Below are 21,919 nucleotides of genomic sequence, written 5' to 3'. Positions count from 1 at the left end.
ATCCATAACCCTCTCTTCCTTTTAGGGTATGAGTAGACCCACCAAAGCACAAAAGACATCCAGCACACTCCAGTGACAGCTTTCTTTTTTTGATGGCTTATGAACATTATTTGCTCATTTTTTCCCTAAACCGCTCTGATTGATGTTTAAGTTTTTGCTTTCCTTTAAAGGAAAATATTTTGTGATTGCCTGATAAATTTGTTCCCCATCAGCAGGGCAGGACATTACCAGGTGGTCCTGCATGCTTCCCCAAGAAGGGCTCAAACAAGTAACAGGATGGTAGATGAAATCTTAGGGATGGTTAAAGAAAAGAAAAGATTCCCAAATGATGGCAGCACAAATTCAGATCCTTGATGTTTTATTTAGATGCCCAAACCCTCTGAGGAGGGTCAACAGATGGCTGCAAGACCAACCTGGCTACGGGCTCCTGATTACTTCTGTAGATAATAATTCTTCCAACAAATCTGTAATAAAAATATGAGAAACTTCTATTACAAACACCTTATAGATACTACAAACATACTAAAGAAAAATCACTGACAGGAGATGGAAACAAACACAGAAACGGGTGCATTTGAGAGCCGAATGTTTCGGAGGGATGGCTGCACTCAGGACAGGGAGAAGCCACACACCCCCAAGGCCAGGGGTGTCCCTACACACCCCAGAGTACCCTCATTACAGACTGCAACACACCCCAGCAAACCTCCTTCAAAGGATTTAACCACAAAGACCCCTTACTCCTCGAAGGCATTTGGCCCAGTGCATTTCACCTGGGAGAGGTAGAGTGGCTAAGATAATCACATGGACCATTACTACAGCTGAGATGATAAAAAGAAAGCTCATTACACCATGACACGTATTGCACAAGGGAGGTTTTCCTACTGTAAAGACACTCAGTCTTGAAGAAGTGTGGTGTCAACTTTGCCATCCTCATATGGAAGAAGCCTAGAAGCTTATCACAGCCTTGAGAAACCTTCTGGTCTCAAACTAAAGAAGATGGCCTTTGCTTTGCCGTACTGTAACTTAGTAGATCCCCCAAGTGACAGTGCTATGGTGTCTGCAGGGAGATGCCATCAGGCAGGATGGGCAGGGAGGGATGCAGGACGGGCAGACTCACTTGTAGAGGTCAGGTTGTGGCTGTTCACACTCGATGGTGGCAGTGAGGGTGTCGATGGCTTCATCTGTACAGAGCACGGTGGTGTCCCGCACTGCATAGTGAGTCTGGGCAGAGGAGAACAGGCAGCGTCACCACAAGCAACAACTCCATCCCCAAGTTTTACACCCTGTTACTTAAAATGCCACCATGCACAGGCTTGTCAGCACAGCAGCTCACCCAAGCCCTCACCATGCTCCCACAAAGCAGCTGAAGCATCTCTCAGCAAAAGAATGAAGTCACTAAAGCTTAAGAGAAACCATAGTGGGAAGGAGGTGCTGGATATCTCTCAGTAAAACATCTACCAAAAGAAGAAACATCTTTGGTTGTTCTTCCCTCGGGACCTGGTTGAGGTTAGGGGAGGATGCAGGTGACCCCTGAAGTCGGGGCTCCTGGGGACCACCTGCCCTGGCTCCTGATGGTAACCAGACACCAGTTCCAGCACCCAGGGAGCAGGCAGAGCACTGGCAGACTCTGAGCTATTTTTAGCAGCTGCTGCTGCAAAGGTTCATCTCTCATAATTAACTGGAGAGCCCACAAAGGATCTGCTCACTGCCTTTCAGGCTCTATTTATAGGAGCTACTCGGAGCTCCAAGTCACGGCGGGCTGCATGGCAGGCTGCCTCAATCCATCTTCATAAACAAATTCATTAAAAAGCTTCCTCCACTCCTTACGTTTGCATCCCCCTCCTTGTGCATCCCAGGGAGCACCGTTACATTTCACATGCTGTAGTCATGGCATCATAAATACCCACCTTCGTGCCGTTTTGGTAACCTGCCTGGCTGTTCCTATCAAAAGCAGACGCACACCTTCCCCCCCCCCCCCACCTTCAGTATAAATCACAGCTTTTGTGAAACACAACTCAAAGCTGTTCCTGCAGTGCCCAATAGCAAACCCAGCCCTTGTGTGGGGTTTTGCATCTGCTGCTCCCATAATCACAGACCCTGGGCAATTACTGAGTGGTACTTCAAAGCTGTCTCCTAATCAATTCCACAATCTTTACATCCTTTAGTGTATTTAGAAAACACATGTTCTTTTAGCTAATGTATGACCAAAGATTTGAGCTTCAAAGACAGAGCCCTGACAAAATCTCTTTTACGGTTCTGCTCCAGTTTCACTTAAACAGGCACCTTTCCCATATCTTGACCTGACATGCCCCAAATACCAAAAAAATCCCCACCAGGAAGACAGCAGATATCCATGTAGATGAGGTTTGGTGATTACCCAAGTGTGCTTCCCTCACCCTCCTTTTGCAGCAAACCCTGGTTCCTAATGTTAGACCTATTTCCCTAAAGAGAGATGGCTTTTCTACTCCTCTTTCCCTTCAAACTCATCTTCATCTCATCATGAAACAGGAGACAGCTCCCAGTCACCTACAGGAATTTGCAAACCAAGAAAAACACACCAGAGTGCTTTATATAGAAACTCAGCATCACACTTACAGACTCATAAGTTACTAAGACCCAACACTCTGCAAAAGTAACGGGAACTCATGCATATAATACACCTGACACAAATAAGCAGTAGCCTTTTTAATACAGTTATCTATTTTTAGCCTCAAGTCACTTCAAAGCTCCAACTCCTCTTCACTAGTGGAACCAGTACACTGCACCAGCACTGCATCAGCTCCTACACAGATATCCAGAACCAATTAATAGCCAGCAATAGAGATGAGCCACAAACCCCAGGTAACACTTATCAGATCCACAGTGGTATCTGCATAAATAATTATCAAACTCAAGTGCGACCAAATGTTCATGTCTTCTGAGCTATATAAGTTTCTTATTGTTGCTTCTCTCCCTAGACCAGAGAGTAGGAAAGAAAGAAAATAAACTGAAGAGATTCATCCTGAGCAAGACTAGTATTAAATTCCACTTCCTGCTTCAGGGAAAGGGAGAAAAAAAATCCCAGAAGCAATGCTTTTCTCACACTGCTGAAAAATTCCCCAAATGAATCTAGACACGCTGCCTGAAAAAGTCCCCAGTTTCACTGGAAATGCTCAGTTAAGTAACAGGCACGTTGGTAGGTACTGGAAAGGGAGCTGAAGAGCTGCAGGCACTGCTTTACTGACGCACCAGACCTCGCAATGCACGGCTGGAGCAGGGAAGCACTAACGCGCTTCCTGTGATGGGCAGTAAGGCAGTGAACGTGTATCGATAAATATCAATACAATTTGGGGCAGTGCCAGCAGAAATGGCTCTCGGAGACAAAACAGAGCACAGACAATCCCCGAGGGCTTCAGTGCTGATGCACTGGAAGCAGACAAGAGGGAAGAGCTGTTAAATGCAGCCATGCAGCCACAGGGATGGGCTCCATGGGAGCACCCTCCAGTTAAGCGCACCCTCCTGCCATGCAAGCAGTGGCATTTCCAGGTACCAAAGGACCATCTCCCACGCACTGCCCTATCCATTCCTGTCACCTTGAAATTGGACTCGCCATCAAGACTTGCTGTAGTGACATAACAGGTCCCATCAGTGCTGCTGGAGGCCAAAAATATCAAGTCACAGGGGAAGGTCTCATCTGCTTTCACTTCTACTATGTCACCAACCTAGAAGAAAGAAAACATTTACATGAAAAGTCCTCTCAGTTGTTATTAGATGGTTACGATTGAGCTTCTCTCAAAGCCTAGAAGAAATCACCTTGGCTAAAAAGGCGAACTGGGGTTTAAGAGGTGTTGGTCCTTAAGCATCACCCCACAAGCCCTACGGGGTAATCCAGCCCAGCACCAAATCAGAGCATCCACATGGCACAGCTAGTGTTTATTTCTCTACTAAATCTTGATGGAGCAAGAGACTGTACTTGTCTGAAGTGCGGCGTGATAAATTAACATCAAAGCTAAGTGTACTTTCCTGGTGTCCTTGGGAGAGTTGGAAATAGAAAGACTGTCTGTCCTGGAGAAGTGCAAAATGCTGACAGATCTGTCACTTGTCAGCACCAGTTCAGCTTTTGTGAGACAGCTTTTCAAAAGCAATCAAAGGCAGCTTCGCTCCTTAAGCAGGAACAGCTCTCAAAGCATCTCATCTGAAAGTGAGCGGGCTGGGGCAGCTCTAACCCAGTACATCCCTCCTCGCCTGCCCCTGTCTCCTTACCACACACCTTTGTGTTCCCACCAGCTTCGGTGATAACCACATGCGAGTTAACGGTTACCTTGATTTTTTCACTTTCTTTCCGCACTTGTTTTGCATTTTCAACAACGAAGACATTGCTCTTGTTCACTTCGTTGTCAGCTCTGTGCCTCAGCCAGTCCTCATACCCCTAGGCACACAGACACAGGCGACAAAACTCATAATGAAGCAAGTAAACTAATGAAAGAGGATGAGTGAGGCTGTAGTGGGACAGATTAAAACAATGAATATATCAAGCGGTCCTCAGACCTCCTTCATGCCTGACAAAACATCAACCAGAGTAGCTCAGACTGAATCAATCTATTTTAAAAACTTCATATGCATGTTTGACAGATTCAGAACAGATTAAAATAACACACAAAAATAATCTATATGCGGGGCATGCAATGAGCAGCTAAACTACTGTAACACATTTCTATTATTCTCAGCATTGGCAAGAACAGGCTGATATTATGAATAATACACTTAGCAGCCTGCAACCCTTTCCTATGGTAACGCAGGCTGAGATTCTTCCTCTTCAGTCTTTACTGTATGAATAAAACACTGAGATTTGAAGCAGATAGATTTTATTCTAGCTCTCTCTTTCCTGTCACTGTAGAAGAAACTTCTTTTATTATTCAAATCAGGAAATTTTAAATGGCACATGTGCATATGATGGGAGGAAAAAAGTCTTTTTACACGGCAAGATGAGGACTGCGAGTTTTCAGGACTAGCTGAGTGGTTGAACAGAACCTGTCCTTTCCACCTACCAACACGGGAGCAGAGCGTGGGCTATATTTGGAGCACGTCTCTGCAAAGACCCACAGAGCATTTCTAAAAAGGGAAAAAACATTCAAGTAACACCAGAACTACAGCAGTAAGCTTTACTGACCCTCATGGCCTGCTTACAACAGCACATAAAGAGATGCTTTACACTGCCAAAACAGGAGACAGCAATAACCACACTCAAAATGCAGCCTCTCTTGAGAAGCATCAGTGCACATGTCTCACCCTCTAAGGGTTCACCTAACCTACCACCCAAGCTGATGACTTATGAGTATATTTAAATACATGTTCATCATTTTCTCTACATGTCCCAGAGAGCATCTTCTCCCCACAACAACATCTGTACCTGTTTGATGGCTGTGACAGTGATGACAAAGAAGAGTGGGAGGCCACTGGTCACTGGGCTGGTTGGGGTGTCCACTATCACCTGCAGAGAAAAAAAAACATGTACTGCTGACCACTGGTCCAGGTAGGAGAAGAAACCAAAACCCTGGTAATGGGGGAAAAAGGGACTCATCCCACTGAAGGCAAGTCAGAGCCCAGCAGAAGAGGAAGGGAAGAAAGGGCCTTGTCCCTGGAAGTGTTCAGGTCAGGCTGGATGGAGTCCTGAGCAAACTGATCTACTGAGTGGCATCCCATGGCAGGCTGGCTGGAACTACATGATCCTTAAGATCCCTTCCAACTCAAACCATTCCATGATTCATTCTACGATTCCAAGGGGCACATGAGAAGGACCAGCATAGGCCTCCCCTGCAGTGCCTTTCTCCATTACAAGGAGACTCCAATATTTGCTCCTGAAGATCATGGGATGGCCTCCAGTGGGAAAAATCCTACCAGAAGTAGCATAAAGCCTAAAATTGACCTCGCTCTAGCAAGAAACAAAAGCCTGAGTGAAAAGGCTCCTGGAGATGGGCTAAATGCAACAATTCAAAGGGTGAATGCCAGCAAGCCCACTCCCATCACCTCTCCCTCTGCTGGAGAGGACCACAGCAGCGGATGAGGATGGGGCAGTGGCAGCAGCAACGAAAGAATGAATTCCTCACTGAGCCATAGGAGGGTCCTTTCTCCACTTTGGCAGTGAAGACAGGGCACATCTGAACCTTAAACCACTGCTGGATATGAAAGGGAGGACAGTACAAGTCATCTTGAACCACTGACACTTGAAGGTTAAAAATAACATGCATCAGCCCAGATTACCTATTAGATATACTAGAGAAGAGAATGGGAATATTTAAGTAAAACAGAAATCCATGCTATGTCTTTCAGCTCTCAAATTTGGATTTCAGAGCACAATTTAAGTACCATGACTACACAGGGGCCTTAGGGCAGATAGGTGGATCCTTCCTGAGCTCGATCCAATGCTTGAGCCAGCCCTGTGGCAAAGAACAAGCCCCTTCACTGTTAAATAACTTTTCAGGCTGTGAGAAACCACTGTTTCTTCTGACTGCATCCAGACTTGGCCCAAAGGCTAGGAACAGCATAACAGGGAAGAAACAAAGTAAGAGCAGGACAAGCAGCACCCTTGCCCCACCTTCCAAACCAGGGTACAATAAAATTGGCCCTTTTTCCTGCTGTCCTCAGAGAGAACAGGAGCACAAGAGGCAGATGATGAGCACTGTGGTGAAAGGGATGGGGAAACTCAGCAGAAAGGCTTTGTGTCCCCACAAAGGGACTTTGTCTCTTGTTTGTGCTTCCCTGGCACACTCAAAAACAGCAGCATCTGTATATTTATTGTTTCAGACTGCCTGTAAAATGCCATGTTAAAGACAGGGGTCCTCTTATGGGCTACGTGGACATTTCTGACTATGAAATGCTGTACTCTGCAATATTACTCTGCACTACTGACACCAAAGAGAAAAGTCAGAGGATACTGAAGTGTAAGAGAGACAGCACAAGAAGCAGTCAGATAAGTGGTGTATGCGTTAAGCAGCAGGAGGGTAAATGCAGATGAACACCACAAGTATTTCCAGGAACACAAAGCCCTGGCTCACTCAAATGGGTGTAAAATGTCTCCAAGTAGAAAGTAAACTTTGGTAGAAACCAGACTTTGGAGGAACAACCTTGAGTGAGGATAGTGCTAAGTGTCACACAGACACACTGCACACAGCACATGTGATGGCCTCTCACTGGGGTGACATCATTGAAGTTTAGCCCAGTCAGACAAAAGTTATCTTGCAAATATTGGACAGGTCTTGGGAATCCAAGAGGAACTTTGGCTGAGAAGGGCAAAGCAGAGGACCTCCAGCTGCCCAGCAGAAGAGTTTTGTGCACTGGACAAGATGCAGTTGTATGTATTTATGTAAACAAACAATATGATTTCTGTCCACACAAATGCTGTATTATAGATGTAGGAACACAAATACCAGATGAATTCCATGAAATAAGTAATTTATGTATTTGGAGTTTGCACACCCTACACACCCCATGGCTGGAAACTGCTCTTCCCCTTCGCGGCTGGTGGAAGGCTGAGCATGAGCAATGAGCCAGAACATCAAAGGCAGACTCCTCTGAAGCTATTTTTGAACTGGTTCAGGACTTCAATAGCTTAATTTGGATCCACTTAAAAGCGACAAAATCCTCCTGTTACTTAAGAGATTCTAATCCTAAGTGATTTCTTAAGAGATTGAGGATCACACTCCAGAAGTCATCTCCATCAATCAAAAGGGACACTTTTCATTCCTGGTACCAACTAAATCAGTTCACTGCCTCCAGCTTGGTCTGCCCATAAACACACTTGGACTTCACTCACACCAGACCAACCTTTTCCACCCAGTTTTCTTGCAGATTCCTGTGAGTGTTGCAATAGGTGAAGCAAAGAAACAGTTATTTGTATTTGTATCCCAGCTTGTGTGTAACAGGTGTTTCATGTTTAATGTACAAATTTTATCTTAGATAGAAGAGTTGAATTTGGAGTCACAAAGTAATGTATATTTTCATAAGGGGTTTCACAACAGGCAGAGCAGATACTGTGAAGCACTGTGATGCTTCACTCCTCATGCAGCAATCATGTAAGACAATTCCATTAATTTAAAGAAACTTAAAGATAAGCACAAACATTTAAGCAGTGGCATTTTTCAAGGTACAACCCTTGGTATTTCAAATGAATGGAGTGGCCCTGGGTGCTTTTCAAGGCAAGCAACATCTCCAGAATGACGAGCTCCCGGGGGCAGGTGGTTACTCTATACAGCAGCCAGTGGATCAGTGCTGTCAGGCTGGGTTTTGCTTGGTTGGGTTTGTTATTTTTCAAATAGACCATGAGGGTTGATTCCTTATTTTAGAGGTGCTCACAGAACACAGTGAAGGAGGAACAACCAGGCTCTTCTCTCACCTGCACACACCTGTGTTTAAAGTGGGTAAGGAGCTAGACTGCAACCTGCCTTGTAAGTATAATCAGGAATATTCCACGTTCTTCATGGCCAGAGGGTCAACAGATAAAATGCAATACTGCGTCACTAAGTGGCCAGCTACACAAAAAGGACATCCTGACTCCAGGGCATCGCTTCAGTTCAAGGCAAATTACAAATTGGGTCTGACAAAATGGAGCAACGCCAGTGAAATGAAGAGATGGAGGCAAGCCAGCTGACGCCGGAGTAAATTGGCCTTTCATGTCACACTGCCAGGAGGAGCCACACACAGCTGTTATCTTGGGATCCCCCGTTTCTGCAGCAACCACCAAAATGACTATAAATCACAATTCTTTACTGTAAGGATAAAGATTTTAGGCACTCATCTTTCAAACAAGCAGCCTAGGAGGAAGTGATAACCCAGTCCTGAATCACCAAAACCCTGGAGAAGCCATCTAACATCTCTGCAGTAGCCACACGCTGCCATTTCATTTCCCTGTTTTCAGCCCTAGAACTGGCTGTCTGCTGAGACCCAGGCCTGAGGATTTAAAAGGTGAGTAAATGCACTGTGGTGATTCTCCCAAACTCCCTTTGCCCCAATGCATTTTGACAGCTTGCTTTTCTTGGATGACAGAACAGATAAAATGAGTATTCAGGCTTCCCCAGGATTTGCCCCTTAACTCAAGTCACAAAGCAGAGCAGGAAAAGTTAATTCATGTAAAAAATTTGCTGTTTTGCCCATGAATAGCAGCTTCCTGAAACTTCATGTTCCTGAACCTTATCCTATGCATTTTCTAAGTACTACCAAGTACAACCTATCCCTCCTGTGTGCCCTGAAACTCATGATAACTGAGACATACAACTATCACGTAACTTCAGAAAGGAGTTATGCAACAGAAGTAATAACTGTGACAAAAAAATAGATTCTGTAGAATCAAGTGTATTTTCACTGGTTGATTGATCTTAACAGTTAAGAGTTCAGATGGTTCATCAATGTTCCAGCAGTTATTCAAACCTCATCTCAGGTAGGCCTAGATATTTTAATTATTATTATATACTGGATGGTGTGGCAGAATTATAACACAGTTCCCAACTAAAAAACCCAAAACCACTTATAAGCACAGAGTCAGTTTTGAAGCTCAGTTCTTGTTCAAGCTGTGCTTACCATCTGTACCAAAATAAAATCCACTCTCAGCATCAAACCTCTTACCTGTACGAGGAAGATGATCAGGAAATAGAAGTTGGCAATTCTTCTAAACTGCTCAAAAAGGTTCTTTGGGAGGAAGTTCCAGAGGGTGTACTGTGGGGAGAGAGGAGAACTCACAAACAGACCAAGGCACACGACCGAGAGGGACTAGAGCTACAAAATGGGTAGTATTTGCACAAAAGAAGAAAGGAGTTCTCCCTTTAACATGGCAAGGAGAACCACAGCAAGGCAGCTGAGCAGCTCCAGGCAGAGGTCCAGGTCTCAGATCTAAAACCAGGAGCACGATGCAGCTGGATGCTGAAATGCCACTGAGCTCCTGCTTCAGATTCCAGCTCCAGTTTTCTCTGCTGGAGTAGAGTAGGAATAGTTGGAAGTGCCTCACAGTTGCGTGGGTGTTTGTGTTGCTTTACTTTAAAGTAGACAACTATTTCCCTTTTGTCAAAATAACCCAAACCACACACTTGGAAAACGGTGAAGGTAAAATAAGATAAAAACAACAGGTTCTAGAAAGGCATTTGTAGACACATGATTTCATTAAGAAATAATGCACAGAGGAGATTTTTTCCAAATTCCCCAAACCATCTTAGAGCTGCTTTTCTGTTAAAAAAAACAAACAAAACAAACCCAAACAAAAACCCAAACAAAACAACACCAAACAAAAGCAGGCAAACACAAACAAACAAACAAAAAGTCATGCTGCCCATACAAATCTGGTATTAAGTATAAGTTCCTGCTTTATTATAATTTTAAGAAGGCTGCTGAATCATTTGCTTTAGAAAACATGTAATTTAAGACGAATATGTAAAATAATGGGTCTAATATCTATCTTTCAGTCTGCCTGAAATAAAAAAGAATAAGGAGCCAAGTCTCAAGACCAGTATCTACTTAATTATAAAAGAGACTGGTCAGGTAAGACCACCCAAACCTAGCAAACATAAAAATGGAAAAAAAGAGCAAGGACACAACATTCAAAAATAAATCAAGGAAGAACTAAAATTAGTGCTCAAACAAACCATTTGTCAGAGAGGGAACTGGAACGGGGGAAGGTGTCCTCGCTGAAGGACCCTCTTGCGTGCCAGGGAAACATCAATGGGAACGCTACACAAGTTAAACATGGCTAGACTTGAACCTTTTCCCAAAATAAACTCAGACAGCACAGACATTTAAAAACAGATAAGAGCCAAGAGGTATAAAAAGAGAAAGGAAAGGGGAAAAAACCCCTTACAGCTCAAGTACAGCAAAACTGAAGCCTAAGTGTATGCTGAGCATCATGAATCCTTAGCAATGTGGTATGTATCCAGCTGTGTTGACAATATGGAATGCCACTTGTTTGATATTTTACTCGAATTGGTTTCAAATCTTTTGAAATAGCTTCATGAATGTCATGGAAAAAAGCTAAGCAGAAGGCAGATGGGTGTCATCACAGTTTTCCACCATAAACAAAAGCGGCATTAATACCATATGAATGTTTCCCCCTTTCCATCCAAAGGGATAAACAGAGCATGGTTATTTTTGTCCTATCTCAAGACAGAAAAATAACATGGAATTAAAAAAAAAAAAATAAAATGGGGAATTGTATTTTTCAGTCCATTTATAAAATAATCCTCACTCCCTGATTTGCAAACAGCAAATCTGAGTGCTGTTACCTCATGCTGTATTACACCTAAATTGTCCTTTCTTCCCACAGCGAACGCCAGAAAACTTAAAAAAAAAAATCAAAAAAAACCCCCCAAAACCAAAAACCCCCACTCTAACCCCCAAAACCATTGTGTCCATGTGCTCTGCTCTAATCCAGCCTAGAAGAAAGGAACTTGTACAGACCCCCACTGGCATCGATAGGAAGAAAAAAAAGAACCAGCCAAAGAGAGAGACTGGAGCTGCATGTAAGGTCCATACCACGCTGCTCCACCTGCAAAGGGACCTTTACACGCAACTTTCAGGAACTCAGCGTTTCTCAGTTTCAAAAACCACCACCACATAAAACCAGGGTGAATGCAGGAGCAGGGAATACGCGCCCACTGTGCACCCGGACAAGCAGAGCGAGCTCACCTTGGAGGAGACAATCCTGTTGTCGCAGAACTTCTGTGCCACACACGCCTCTGTTTCCGAAACAGGACGGTGCCCGACCACCACAGTGCGTGTACCGACCCGCTTCTCCTCCCCAGCACACTGTCAGGGCAACCAGGAAAGGGAGACATTAGCTTTTAACTCAAAAAAATTAAATAACTGTGTTAATAGCTTCCAGCTTCTCAATGCACTATGCTGTTCACTGGAAATAAGGCAGCTAGAACCCAGAAGTTCACTTCTATGCCCCAGTGAAAGCACAGAGAACAAAGAGGAACACATAAGGTCATTTAGCAAAACCAAGGCCATGTTGAGCCTGCAGCCCAGCTCTGCTCAGCCACCAGTTCCCAGGACCACAGCCTGTCACCAGGACAGGCCACCTATGCAGGACATCTGCTGCCTATACCAGGCAATTTCTCCTTCTCGAAGGAGAATATGTATCTTTATCAAGTATTTGAAGTCATAAGGAATATAATCTATTATCTACACATCTCTTCCTAGTCCTGAGCTGAGAGTCCTTCAGCTTTGGGTTTATTCACCACATGTAGAATGATGGAAATTGCAGCCTCCTTTACACACACTCTCCTGTCCAATCCTCAAGTCCATGCAAAATGTCTCACCACCACACTAGTACATACAGACTTCAGATTTAGCTTAAAAAAAGTCTACTTCTATTTAAAAATCTCAGCTAAAATCAGGAATAACAAAGCAGGCAGTTTCACAACACAAACTCCTCAAGAAGACACGCAGGATGCTGGGGAAGCCAGCTGGGCTTGCTGAGGGTTTAATTTAAAGCAGAATGAGATGTCACAAGTGAATGTTAACTTTGTGTCATGGGGGCTTGATGACAGTCCCATTGCTCCACAGCAGCCAGGAGAAGGATGAGGGGAATTGCAGCAGCAAAACCTCAGCAGGGAAAGCAGAGCTCTGCAGGGGAGCATCCCTTGCACAAAGGGGAGACACCTGTGATCAGCAACACAGGGCTCTAGCAGAGACCCAGCCATCTCACAGCCCTTCCAGGTTGCCCACGGGAGGTGACTGCACCTGGCAAATCAAAGCTAGATCTTCCCAATCCAATAGTGATGATGTTAACTCATAGTAAACAAGGTATCTGAGTATTCCAAAGTAAAAGAGCTCTATTATTTCAATGTAACTCTTAAAAACAGAATTTCCAACTTCTTGTAACTTCATTTAAAACCACTTGCCAATTTGTGACAAAGCAGAAGCCACGCAGGTCCCTGCAGCCCTGGGGAAACTCTCGGGTGGATGAGGCAACACTGTGGGGTCTACCCCCATAAGCCTCCAGCTCTGGGCTGCCCAGCACACTCGAGTTTCTCAGTGGCTCATAAAACCGTATTTTCAAAAGAAACAAAATTGTGCAGTAGTTTAAAAATCAGCTTTTTATTCTGTCCAGGTTCCCCCTTTCATATAACAAAGTGTCCCTGTCACAGATGCTCACAGCCAAGGGAGAAGACCTGGCTGGCACCAGAAAGCATTTTGCAAGGTTGAACCTAAAGTTACATAGTGAATTTAAAGTATTCACTAAGAACAGATGGGGTTGAGGGGAAAAGAATGGTGTTAGACCAGCCTAAGGTTTTCTTAGCTATAAGGTTTTGGATTTTAAAACGTGAGCAGGGAAGACATTTGTCAGTCTATGGTTCAAGGGCATTAGCAGGCAGCAGGGCAGCTGAAACACCAGCAGCTGCTGTTCATAGTCCCCTTACTCGTATTAACCCTCAACCCTACAGCTTGCTTGCTTTGAAACCCCACAATGGCAAGTGCCAAATATCTGTCCCATGCCAGTTGCCCAGCACGGACTCAGCCTGCTGCAGATGGATGCTCATGGATCTGGCTCCGCATCTTGGTTGTCCAAAGGGCTCATCACAGGCAGCGCGTCAAGCTGCAAACAAAACCCAGCTAGAGAAAAGGTGCTCTGAAAACAAATATGTTAAGACAGCAAGGCCTGGGACTAACTGCTGCTTGGGGGAAGTGTAAAAACCAAAAATTTAAACAACTAAAATAGGTGTACCTGGAATAGCAACAACTGAATTGATCCCGTTGCACCAGGAGTAGGATCTGCCCAAAGGAAGCAGCAGCTCTTCCTCCCCCCACTCCCCATCCGTGCCTGCAGCATCTTTAATTAAAGTATTTTTACACCGTGCCTAAACCTAGTTTGCTGTGCTGACTGCTCTTGCTACAGCCATCCTCAAACCTCCAGCAGCTGATGCTTAGAGCAGAAGATGGAAATTTCTCACAACCCTGCACCATGTCCCTGCACCCCCCAACACAGATCCAGCAGCAATCACCACCACCAGCTCCCAAACACAGATAAGGCAGGCGCACAGTCCCAGCTAGGGAATGCCACCACTCTCCCAGCCTCATCACCACCGCCCTCAGCAGCGAACGGCACATCTTCCAAACTAGAAACTAGACCCAGAAAAGGTTCCCTGATGTATCTGCTGCATTATGGAGGTGGGTCTCACCAACCTGCGCCCCAGGAGCGAGAGGCAGAGCCATTCATCCACGCCACTGCAGCACTGGGGAGTTGAGACAGACTGTCCCCAAGTGTGAAGTCCCTGTCGTGTCCCTGCGAAGGATCTGGAGCCAGGCATGCCTGGTGGGCATCCCTCCAGCACAGGGAGGAAGCGACAGCTTCCCCTGCCCACACCATTGGCAGAGCAGGGGGGACGGAGCAGGGGTGAGGGTTTGCCAAACACACACACACACGGCATGGAAATCATAAAGTTCTGGTTAAAGCACTGCTGGAAAAATATGCACAAGCACTCACTGACTATTCAGAGTTAGCCATAGAAAGCATGGAGACATGAAGCCCCAGAGCAGAGGAGAACCCAAATCCCAGGTGTGGTGCTTTAGCTGACCAAGCCTCACCAAGTTATCACCACTAACTCTTATGTGGGCTTTCACCTTCACCCCCCTTCAGTTATTTACTGGAATCACCTCTTACAAAGAATGACTGTAACCCCATGTTAACAGGAACACTAACTCCACAATACATCCGAGCCCTCTGTGGTGGTATGAGAGGGAGAAGTCATCATTCCCTGGTCTGACCAGGCTCCCACCACTCCCTCAACCACCCCACGGTGTCACACCATCCCACACCCCACGAGAAGCTGGAAGGCTTCACACCACATCTTTCCCTTCTCCACTTCCCAGAAAGTGAACACACACCACAATGATGCCTGAGGCGAGAGGTGTTGGCTCAGCCCAGCAATTAAAAGCTCTCATTTTGATGAACCCACCTCAGACCGCTCGCTGGGTCGCTAATAGATTGCTACATCTTAATAACGGCTCTCAACAGAGACTTACAGGGAGATTTAGGGAATAACTGCCAGGCTTTGGGGAAAATTATAAAATATGCAGATTAGCAGAGAGAGGATTTAGATTACTTTTTCCAACCGCCTTTCATCAAAAATTTTAATTCTGACAAAAAAAAATAGAAAATATTACTTGGACACAATTCAAACAGCTGCCTCATTGCCTGGTGGGGTTCTATAATGCCCAGAGTCCACAGCTCTGCAGTGAGCTGGTGCAGGCAAATGCCAGAGTTTCTCCTGCTGTTTAGAGCCAAGCCTGCCAAAAGGATTATTCAAGAAAACAAACAATTGCATTCCCCTCATACGCACTTTATCACCTCCCTCGGCCTGAGGCGAGGAGTTTGCACGAGTGCTGGGAGAACCAGAGCTATCTGTAGGGATTAGTGGTGTCAGACTGCTCACAACCTCGGGACAGTGCCAGGGGAAGCCACTCTGCATCGTTCCACCAAGCCTTGAGAATGTGGGGATGCTGGTAGGTGACCCCAGATCTGTCTGCTGCAACCCAAAATAGCTCCCAGCAGCTGGCAGGCACACAGCAGCACCCCAGGGGGGCACTGCAGACACCAGGAACTGAGAGGAAGGAGGGAAGGAGGTATTTTTGAGCAGAATCACTATCCTGTCTGCATCACCTGAGGACCAGGCTCAAAGATGTGGGTCTCTCCCACAGTATTTCAACTTCAGTGCAGGGCTCCTGGTCCACTCCCCCAGTGCCTAACCAAGCCCATCAATGAGTCGATCTTTCAGCAGGGCATCCAAACCAGATTTCTCCTGAAGGAGCTCAGTTGGAAGACAACAGCCAAACACAAATCATAAGAGATAAAGATGAGGCTAGCAAGGCTGTTCTGCCAGGAACATCCTTCAAGTTGGCAGCTCACTTTCCATCTTTGTTTTCCCCCTTGGGCAGGACCAGGAGCCCAGCTGCAGTAATAAATAACCACATCGTCACCACTGATGCAGGCACACTCTGCTGCAGCACAGTCCTCCTCAGGTCATGGAGAAATTCAGATACAGAACATATTTCTGTTAAGTAATTTGATGCAACTCAACTTTCCCACATTCTCACCTTTTATAAAGCCCATGTACTGCCAGAAGCAGCAGCTCTGAAAACAAGGCATTAGGGATAATGACTATTTTCTTACATTGTACAAATTTAAAAAGCCCATCTAAATGCATCAATACACCCACGGAAAGTCAGCAGAGGTTTGGCATTTCACTACAAACTTTTTTTTGAGGAGATAAGAACATATACGATTGGAAGGCATCAGACCAGGTCTAAAAATACCTACGGATACAACTAATAAATAACCCAAAATCATCTACAACTTGAAGCTGTTGGAGCATTACATAGAGACAACGGAATTACATTTGCAGCCCACAGCACTCCCCAAATTCTTCACCGAAGTTTGGGCAACTCTCCCTTTGTGCCTCTTTCTCCTCTCCATCTGTGCCCTTCTCCCACAGAGACATCCTGCTACAGCACAGATCCCACCTGCCTCAGGGAGAGGCTCCTCTTCACCCGCCCTCCCCAGTTTCTACAAATCCATTACAGCATCATGTACAGGACCTGGATGGTCCTTGATGAAAGTTGCAAACCTGGGTAAAAATTAGCAAGCCTGGATAAAAATTAATAGAGTTAGTCTGAGTTCAGCAGGAGAGGTGAACCTGTGCTCTGCAGCCACCGCAGACAAGGAGCCACTCTGAGTGGACTATTTCTAGGGCAACTGTAGAAAACAGTGTTGAATTATATGCCCCATATGGAAAGCAAGTTCTGTGCTACCTGCTGTCCCTATTTCCAGAAAAAAACACAGTGGCAGAAGGAAAAAATCCACCACCATTTGATTTCCTAGAGTTTCAAAAAGCACCTAAACCACAACTAACTAATAAAAAAAACTCCTTTCATATTTGCTAACGATAGCTTCAAGCCACAGAGTAAACACAAATAACTCATAGAAAACATATCTAATAAAAACCACAGGCATTTAAAAAAAAAAAGGTCATCTGCTAAAACCAGAGATAATTATACGGTATAAGTACAAAGCTCAAATATTTGAATGAAATCACAGCTTATGTTATATACATGCAAAAGAAAGATTAAACCACATTACTTGTCTTCAATCTCATGAATAGTTTAAAGTCTAATTGCTCCTATATTGTTCCATTTATTAAAAATGTAGTAGAGAAGACGACCTCATTTACAAAAAAAAAAAAAAAAAAAAAAAACAAAAAAAAAAAAAAAAAAAAAAAAAAAAAGCCTGCAAAAATAACACCATCTCCCAAAACAGCCTGTTCTAGCTCCTGTTTCATTTAGCTCCAAAAGAACAAAGAAAAACACATGCACAATTTTAAAAAGCCTCCATAAATTTACCATAACCTCCTCAAAACATCCATCAGCCTTGGGCAGTCACTCAGCACACCAGCCCCATTGCCCAATCAACATCTTCTTAATTGAAAATTTTTCTTGCCAATTTTTCTATGATTCCTTCTCTTCAGTCATTTCTATGCAGGTACAAGCAATGCTTCGAGAACACCCGTCATAATTCAGCAGTTCAGACTGCGCTTACCCATGCTGACCACATATTTAGGCAGATCTCCTGATTTAAAGAGAGAATTCCATCGACCGGGATCAACCCCACTGCTCGCCCTGAGCCTGCAGGAAAGAGTCAATAACATGCACAGACCTTGGAAAGGAAACAACCAACAAACATTGCATTTAAAACACCAAGAGCTCATAGGTCCAAGAGAAAGGGCTGAAGGTGTGCACTGCTCAAAACAAATCTCTCACTGGATGGGACTTGAGCTGCTCAACCCTAACCAGAGTAGGGAAAGCTGGTACCTTGGGAAAGCAGAATGTTGAAACTTAAACCTGTATCCCTTCTCCTATGCTGAAGCTTCTGTTGGTATTTCAACAAGAGACAAAACACAATCACCAAGGAGTGACTGCTGGGACAAGCCAGGTTCAGCTGAGGTGTGGGGGCAGCAGGGGTAACCATGAGAGCCCCCAGACCAACAGAACAAGCATAAGAGGAGTCATGGGAAAAGGACCAATACCTCAGGTTTTTTAAAATCACAGTCAACATGTGATGAGGTTCAGTATCCAGACCTTGTCCTTGATCCCTGTTGGGGATGACAAAGTGGTAGATCATGTGCTCTAGCAGAGCATCATTGACCCAGATCACACCATCCTTAATATAAGTTCAAGCACATCCAAGCAAGAGGCCCCAGTGAGAGCCGGTTCCCATGTCTTCTCTGCCCCAAGACTGTTCTGTCTGACTACGTGGGCTTGTAAGAAGGTCACTTTCATCAAGGACAAGGGGCTGGGGAACAGCAGAGCCAAACCAGGCTGCACTTCCTGGAAAAGCTGACTTAGCCAACAAAGCCACTGATAAAAACAGAGAGAGACACGGCAGGGTGGGGAGAACAAGGGAAAGAGCTACTTGAAAGATTTAATAAGGGTGGAGAGAGGAAACACAAGAGTTTTTTTTTCCCAGATACTAAATTTACGGGAGAGCCCAGCCCCATCCTGGACTTGAAGAGCACTGTGCACAGGGGTGACAGCTGAAAAGACCTTTTTTGGCATGGGTTCTGTTTTTCTTTTTCCTTCTGGAAAAAGTCTGTCCCCAAACCACACAGGACTGCATCTTCCCAGCAAACATGCCACAGTGTCTGTAATCACAGCTTCTGTTCAGCAGCACTCTGCACAAAGTCAGGTCCACATATGATGCCGAAAGTCAAACCCAGACAGTATTGATTGGGCCAGTATTACTTCAGTGCTGCTGTTGTGTGGAAAATCTGTTGCTCCTGTTCAAACATAGCTACCGACCTTTGGAAGTTTTCAGTATCTCAATTCTTTTTTTTTTTCTCTACCCTGTTGGCAGCCAGGGTTACGAAACCATTGCTCATCTTGAAATACAGGCAGCAGATCTTTATTTTTGGCAGTCCAAAAGAAAAGTTCGACCAGCATGCTGCCAGCATGTCAAATTCAGGCTCATAGGAACACTTCAGACTCGAGAATAGAAAAAAGGATTTGGAATAAGAGCCAAATGTTTTGCAATGGTCACAAAGCAAATACAACGAGGTCTTCCTGTCTTCAAAACTCTTCCTCCCTCCTTTCCCCAGCTCAAGCTGTGCACATATGCCTGTTCATCGTCAGCTATTTTAGCAAGGCAGCAAGCTTTCCAGAGCAGTGATTTGCCCTGACAAAAATTAAAATAAGAGTAAAGTGGAAAAAAACCTCCAACTTTGCAACTGTCAGTGCTTGCATCACCCTGCAGTGCAGAGCTATAATTTGTTGGTTTTCCTGTTGTTTTCTGGTCCTCTGAAAGACTGAGCTCTTTGGTTATGGAAACAAAAAAACCCTAAATGCTATGTTATGGATCCCCGCTTGGCCAGACGTTACTCTGACCTCTGCCACCTACAAACATTTTGCCCCTTTTTAAGTTTTCCCAGCATTTCAAAGCCAGGCTGCCAGTTGACTGGCGAGGAGCCCATTTCCCAGTGCAGTTTCCTCCCTTTCCCCTGGGAAGCAAGCCTGCCTGGCTGTCCATACTCTGGGGACAGAGCTGCACACCCCCCTTCCAGGGTGTAGCTCACCACAGCATCCCAGAAGCATGGGCTGGTCCACAGGCCTTGCCCAGCCACATCCCCCCAGATCAAGCTTTGCCCTAGGGAAGCTGTCCTATCTCCCACACAACAACCACCAGAGGGCAGGTCCAGGCTGCAGGGGTTGACCAAGACCTGCACCAGCACCCTGGAGTGCTCTCAGTCCCTGCAATGGGTACCCAAGGTCCGAGGTGCAAGCCCCCCATACCATGCTCATCACTCACACTGATTCAGATTAAGTTCTTCAACTCCAAAAATGTAAAAGCCATGGTTTTCTAATCCTCCCCTTGCTGTACTACAGAGAAATGTCTCCACAGAAGCAGCAGGAGATAAAAGGGAAAAGAGAGGGAGAAATCACCTCCTTCACCCCTTGCTCCACAGCCAAAACCAGCTCCACATGCTCCAGACCCCACTGGAAATATTTTCATCTGCAGATACTACAGTGACCAAGAGATTCATTTTTGGGGCTGCAGGCACAGTCATACCAGGATATGGGATCAGTGCAATCCACCCAGTCAGGAGAAAAATCCTCAACATGTTGCCTAGAACTGTTTATCTTCAGGAAATCCTTTGGCTCATGTTCCTGCAGGGCTGGGTAAGGCAGCTGCAGAGCAGCTCCTGCAAAGCACAGGCTGCCCAAGCAATGCCAGCAGCACAGCAGCCTGGATTGGCAGCAGGAGGGAAATCTGCTTATCCACGGGGACATGGAGCTGAGGTTTGAGTTGGCCCTAGCACGATGGCCTTGGAGCTCGAGGGGTTTCAGTGTGGCCCATCGCAGCACCATCAGCTGCAGAGGCGAGCCCGTCCTGCGCTGGAGAAAAAGGCAGCACCCCAGGAGATGCCTCAGCCATCTCCATTCCATCCTATTAGAGGTTACCCCTAGCCCAGCACCAGGACAAGCACATTCCTACTCTCACAGTCACCAAGACAAGCTCCTTGAGCTAAGGTTTCCTCTCTCAGTGTGACTGCTTCCCATCCTGCACTTGCCAGAATGGGACTTGTCAAGTGGAAAGTGCCACTTCCATCCATTCAACTACACTAAAAGAAACCACCCCGTGGAAATTATCTACTCCACAATATTAATTTGGTTGACACAAGGGCAACAGCCTTCTGGGCATCGCAGCTAATTTTACTGTGCTCCCTCCCTGAGCAAACAATATAAGAAAAGGTGTGAGCTGTAAGGGAGGAGGAAAAAACAAAAAGAACAAAAACCTTCCACAACTCACAGTGAACAGAAGTGGCGTGCAAAACACCACCCAAAGCAAACAAAAAAAATATATTAACTGCACATTTTGCCTGGCTTTGCAGCCCCCCCAGTGCAGTCTGAGTCCCTACAGAAAGCAGCTGCTTGGCTTTGTGCAAATGCTGGGGAGGAATTACACAGAAATTATAATAAAAGATGGCAGGGCTGCTCACAAAGTGGATTTTTCCCCCTGCATTTAATTTCCCGGCAGTGAGTTTGTTTTTTTTTTTATTTTTTTTCCCCTCTTAAGCCAATTGAGACTCCAGCGACAGAGCACATCATCGCTGCAGTCAAGCAGTATTTAATTTGTATTACTGCTGAAGAGATCTTGGATTGCAATGCCAAAGAAGCGCTTCAAATTGTCTAGTCTTGCCTGTTGCACATCTTACTCAGCTTTTCTAGGTCCTTTACAGTACCAGAAAAATAGGATCCCTCTGTTTTGCAAATCAATGTGTTTGCCACAATACTGCAAACAAATTACATTTACCAAGTGGTTGATGCCTCCGTTTCTCACTCTATTAATAGTCTTAAAAAATCTTGTTAAGGTGTACAGCACACTTCAGGACATGCAAGATGCAAAGATCCTTTGGAAATCCACAGCAAGAAATTACCAAGCCCTCCACATACCGCCCCACAAAAGCAAAGCTAGGGTCTTTTCACCTATAGATCTTGCAAAATTCAGCTGAAAACAGAGCAAAAAGCCCACAGCAAAGCATTACTCAGCCAAGGCCACAAAGGAGGCTCACAGGAATCATGTTCAAGTCATGAAAAAAAATTAAAAGTCTTGCTCTCAAAATACCCAGCTAGGACAACCTCACAGGGGCTTACCCTTCCTTCTGCTGCAGGAGGAAAACAAAATGCTTTTTACAAACAGCCAGATCAAAAATAAGTGCATTAAGCTTTCATTAAGGAGAACAGGATAAATGTTTCTGAACTACAAGCACTATCAATTAGGGCTGGATGTTCAGAGCAGGTATGCTTTCAGACTAAATGGCCTTCAGTTGGAATTCCATCCCAAACAGTGGGACTGAGGTTTTGAGGAGGGGAAAAAAAAATAATCATTAGAGTCAGCAAGGTGCAACAG

The 21,919-nt window shown here is 45.1% G+C and overlaps 1 protein-coding gene across 6 annotated transcripts in view; it reads right to left on the bottom strand.

Moving 5' to 3' along the window:
- ATP11C (ATPase phospholipid transporting 11C) overlaps positions 1–21,919 on the bottom strand; it is a 56,218-nt gene that overhangs the window by 27,361 nt on the left and 6,938 nt on the right. For 5 of the 6 annotated variants that reach the window (XM_027890409.1, XM_027890403.1, XM_027890405.1 and 2 more), the window contains exons 2-8: positions 11,644–11,763; positions 9,598–9,687; positions 5,390–5,470; positions 4,301–4,408; positions 3,573–3,701; positions 1,118–1,221; positions 414–464 (exon numbers count right to left, since the gene is read on the bottom strand). In XM_027890409.1, coding sequence (XP_027746210.1) covers positions 414–464; positions 1,118–1,221; positions 3,573–3,701; positions 4,301–4,408; positions 5,390–5,470; positions 9,598–9,687; positions 11,644–11,763 — 683 coding nt within the window. Of the gene's footprint in view, positions 1–413; positions 465–1,117; positions 1,222–3,572; positions 3,702–4,300; positions 4,409–5,389; positions 5,471–9,597; positions 9,688–11,643; positions 11,764–17,554; positions 17,671–21,919 lie in introns of those variants that run through there. The other variant, XM_027890404.1, reaches the window with a different exon arrangement.

The sequence above is a fragment of the Empidonax traillii genome, unplaced genomic scaffold (genome assembly GCF_003031625.1).
Source record: "Empidonax traillii isolate 1590-97213 ecotype Southwest subspecies unplaced genomic scaffold, ASM303162v1 scaffold287:size763773, whole genome shotgun sequence".
Lineage (NCBI taxonomy): Eukaryota > Metazoa > Chordata > Aves > Passeriformes > Tyrannidae > Empidonax > Empidonax traillii.
This window is presented reverse-complemented; position numbering and strand designations above follow the sequence as displayed.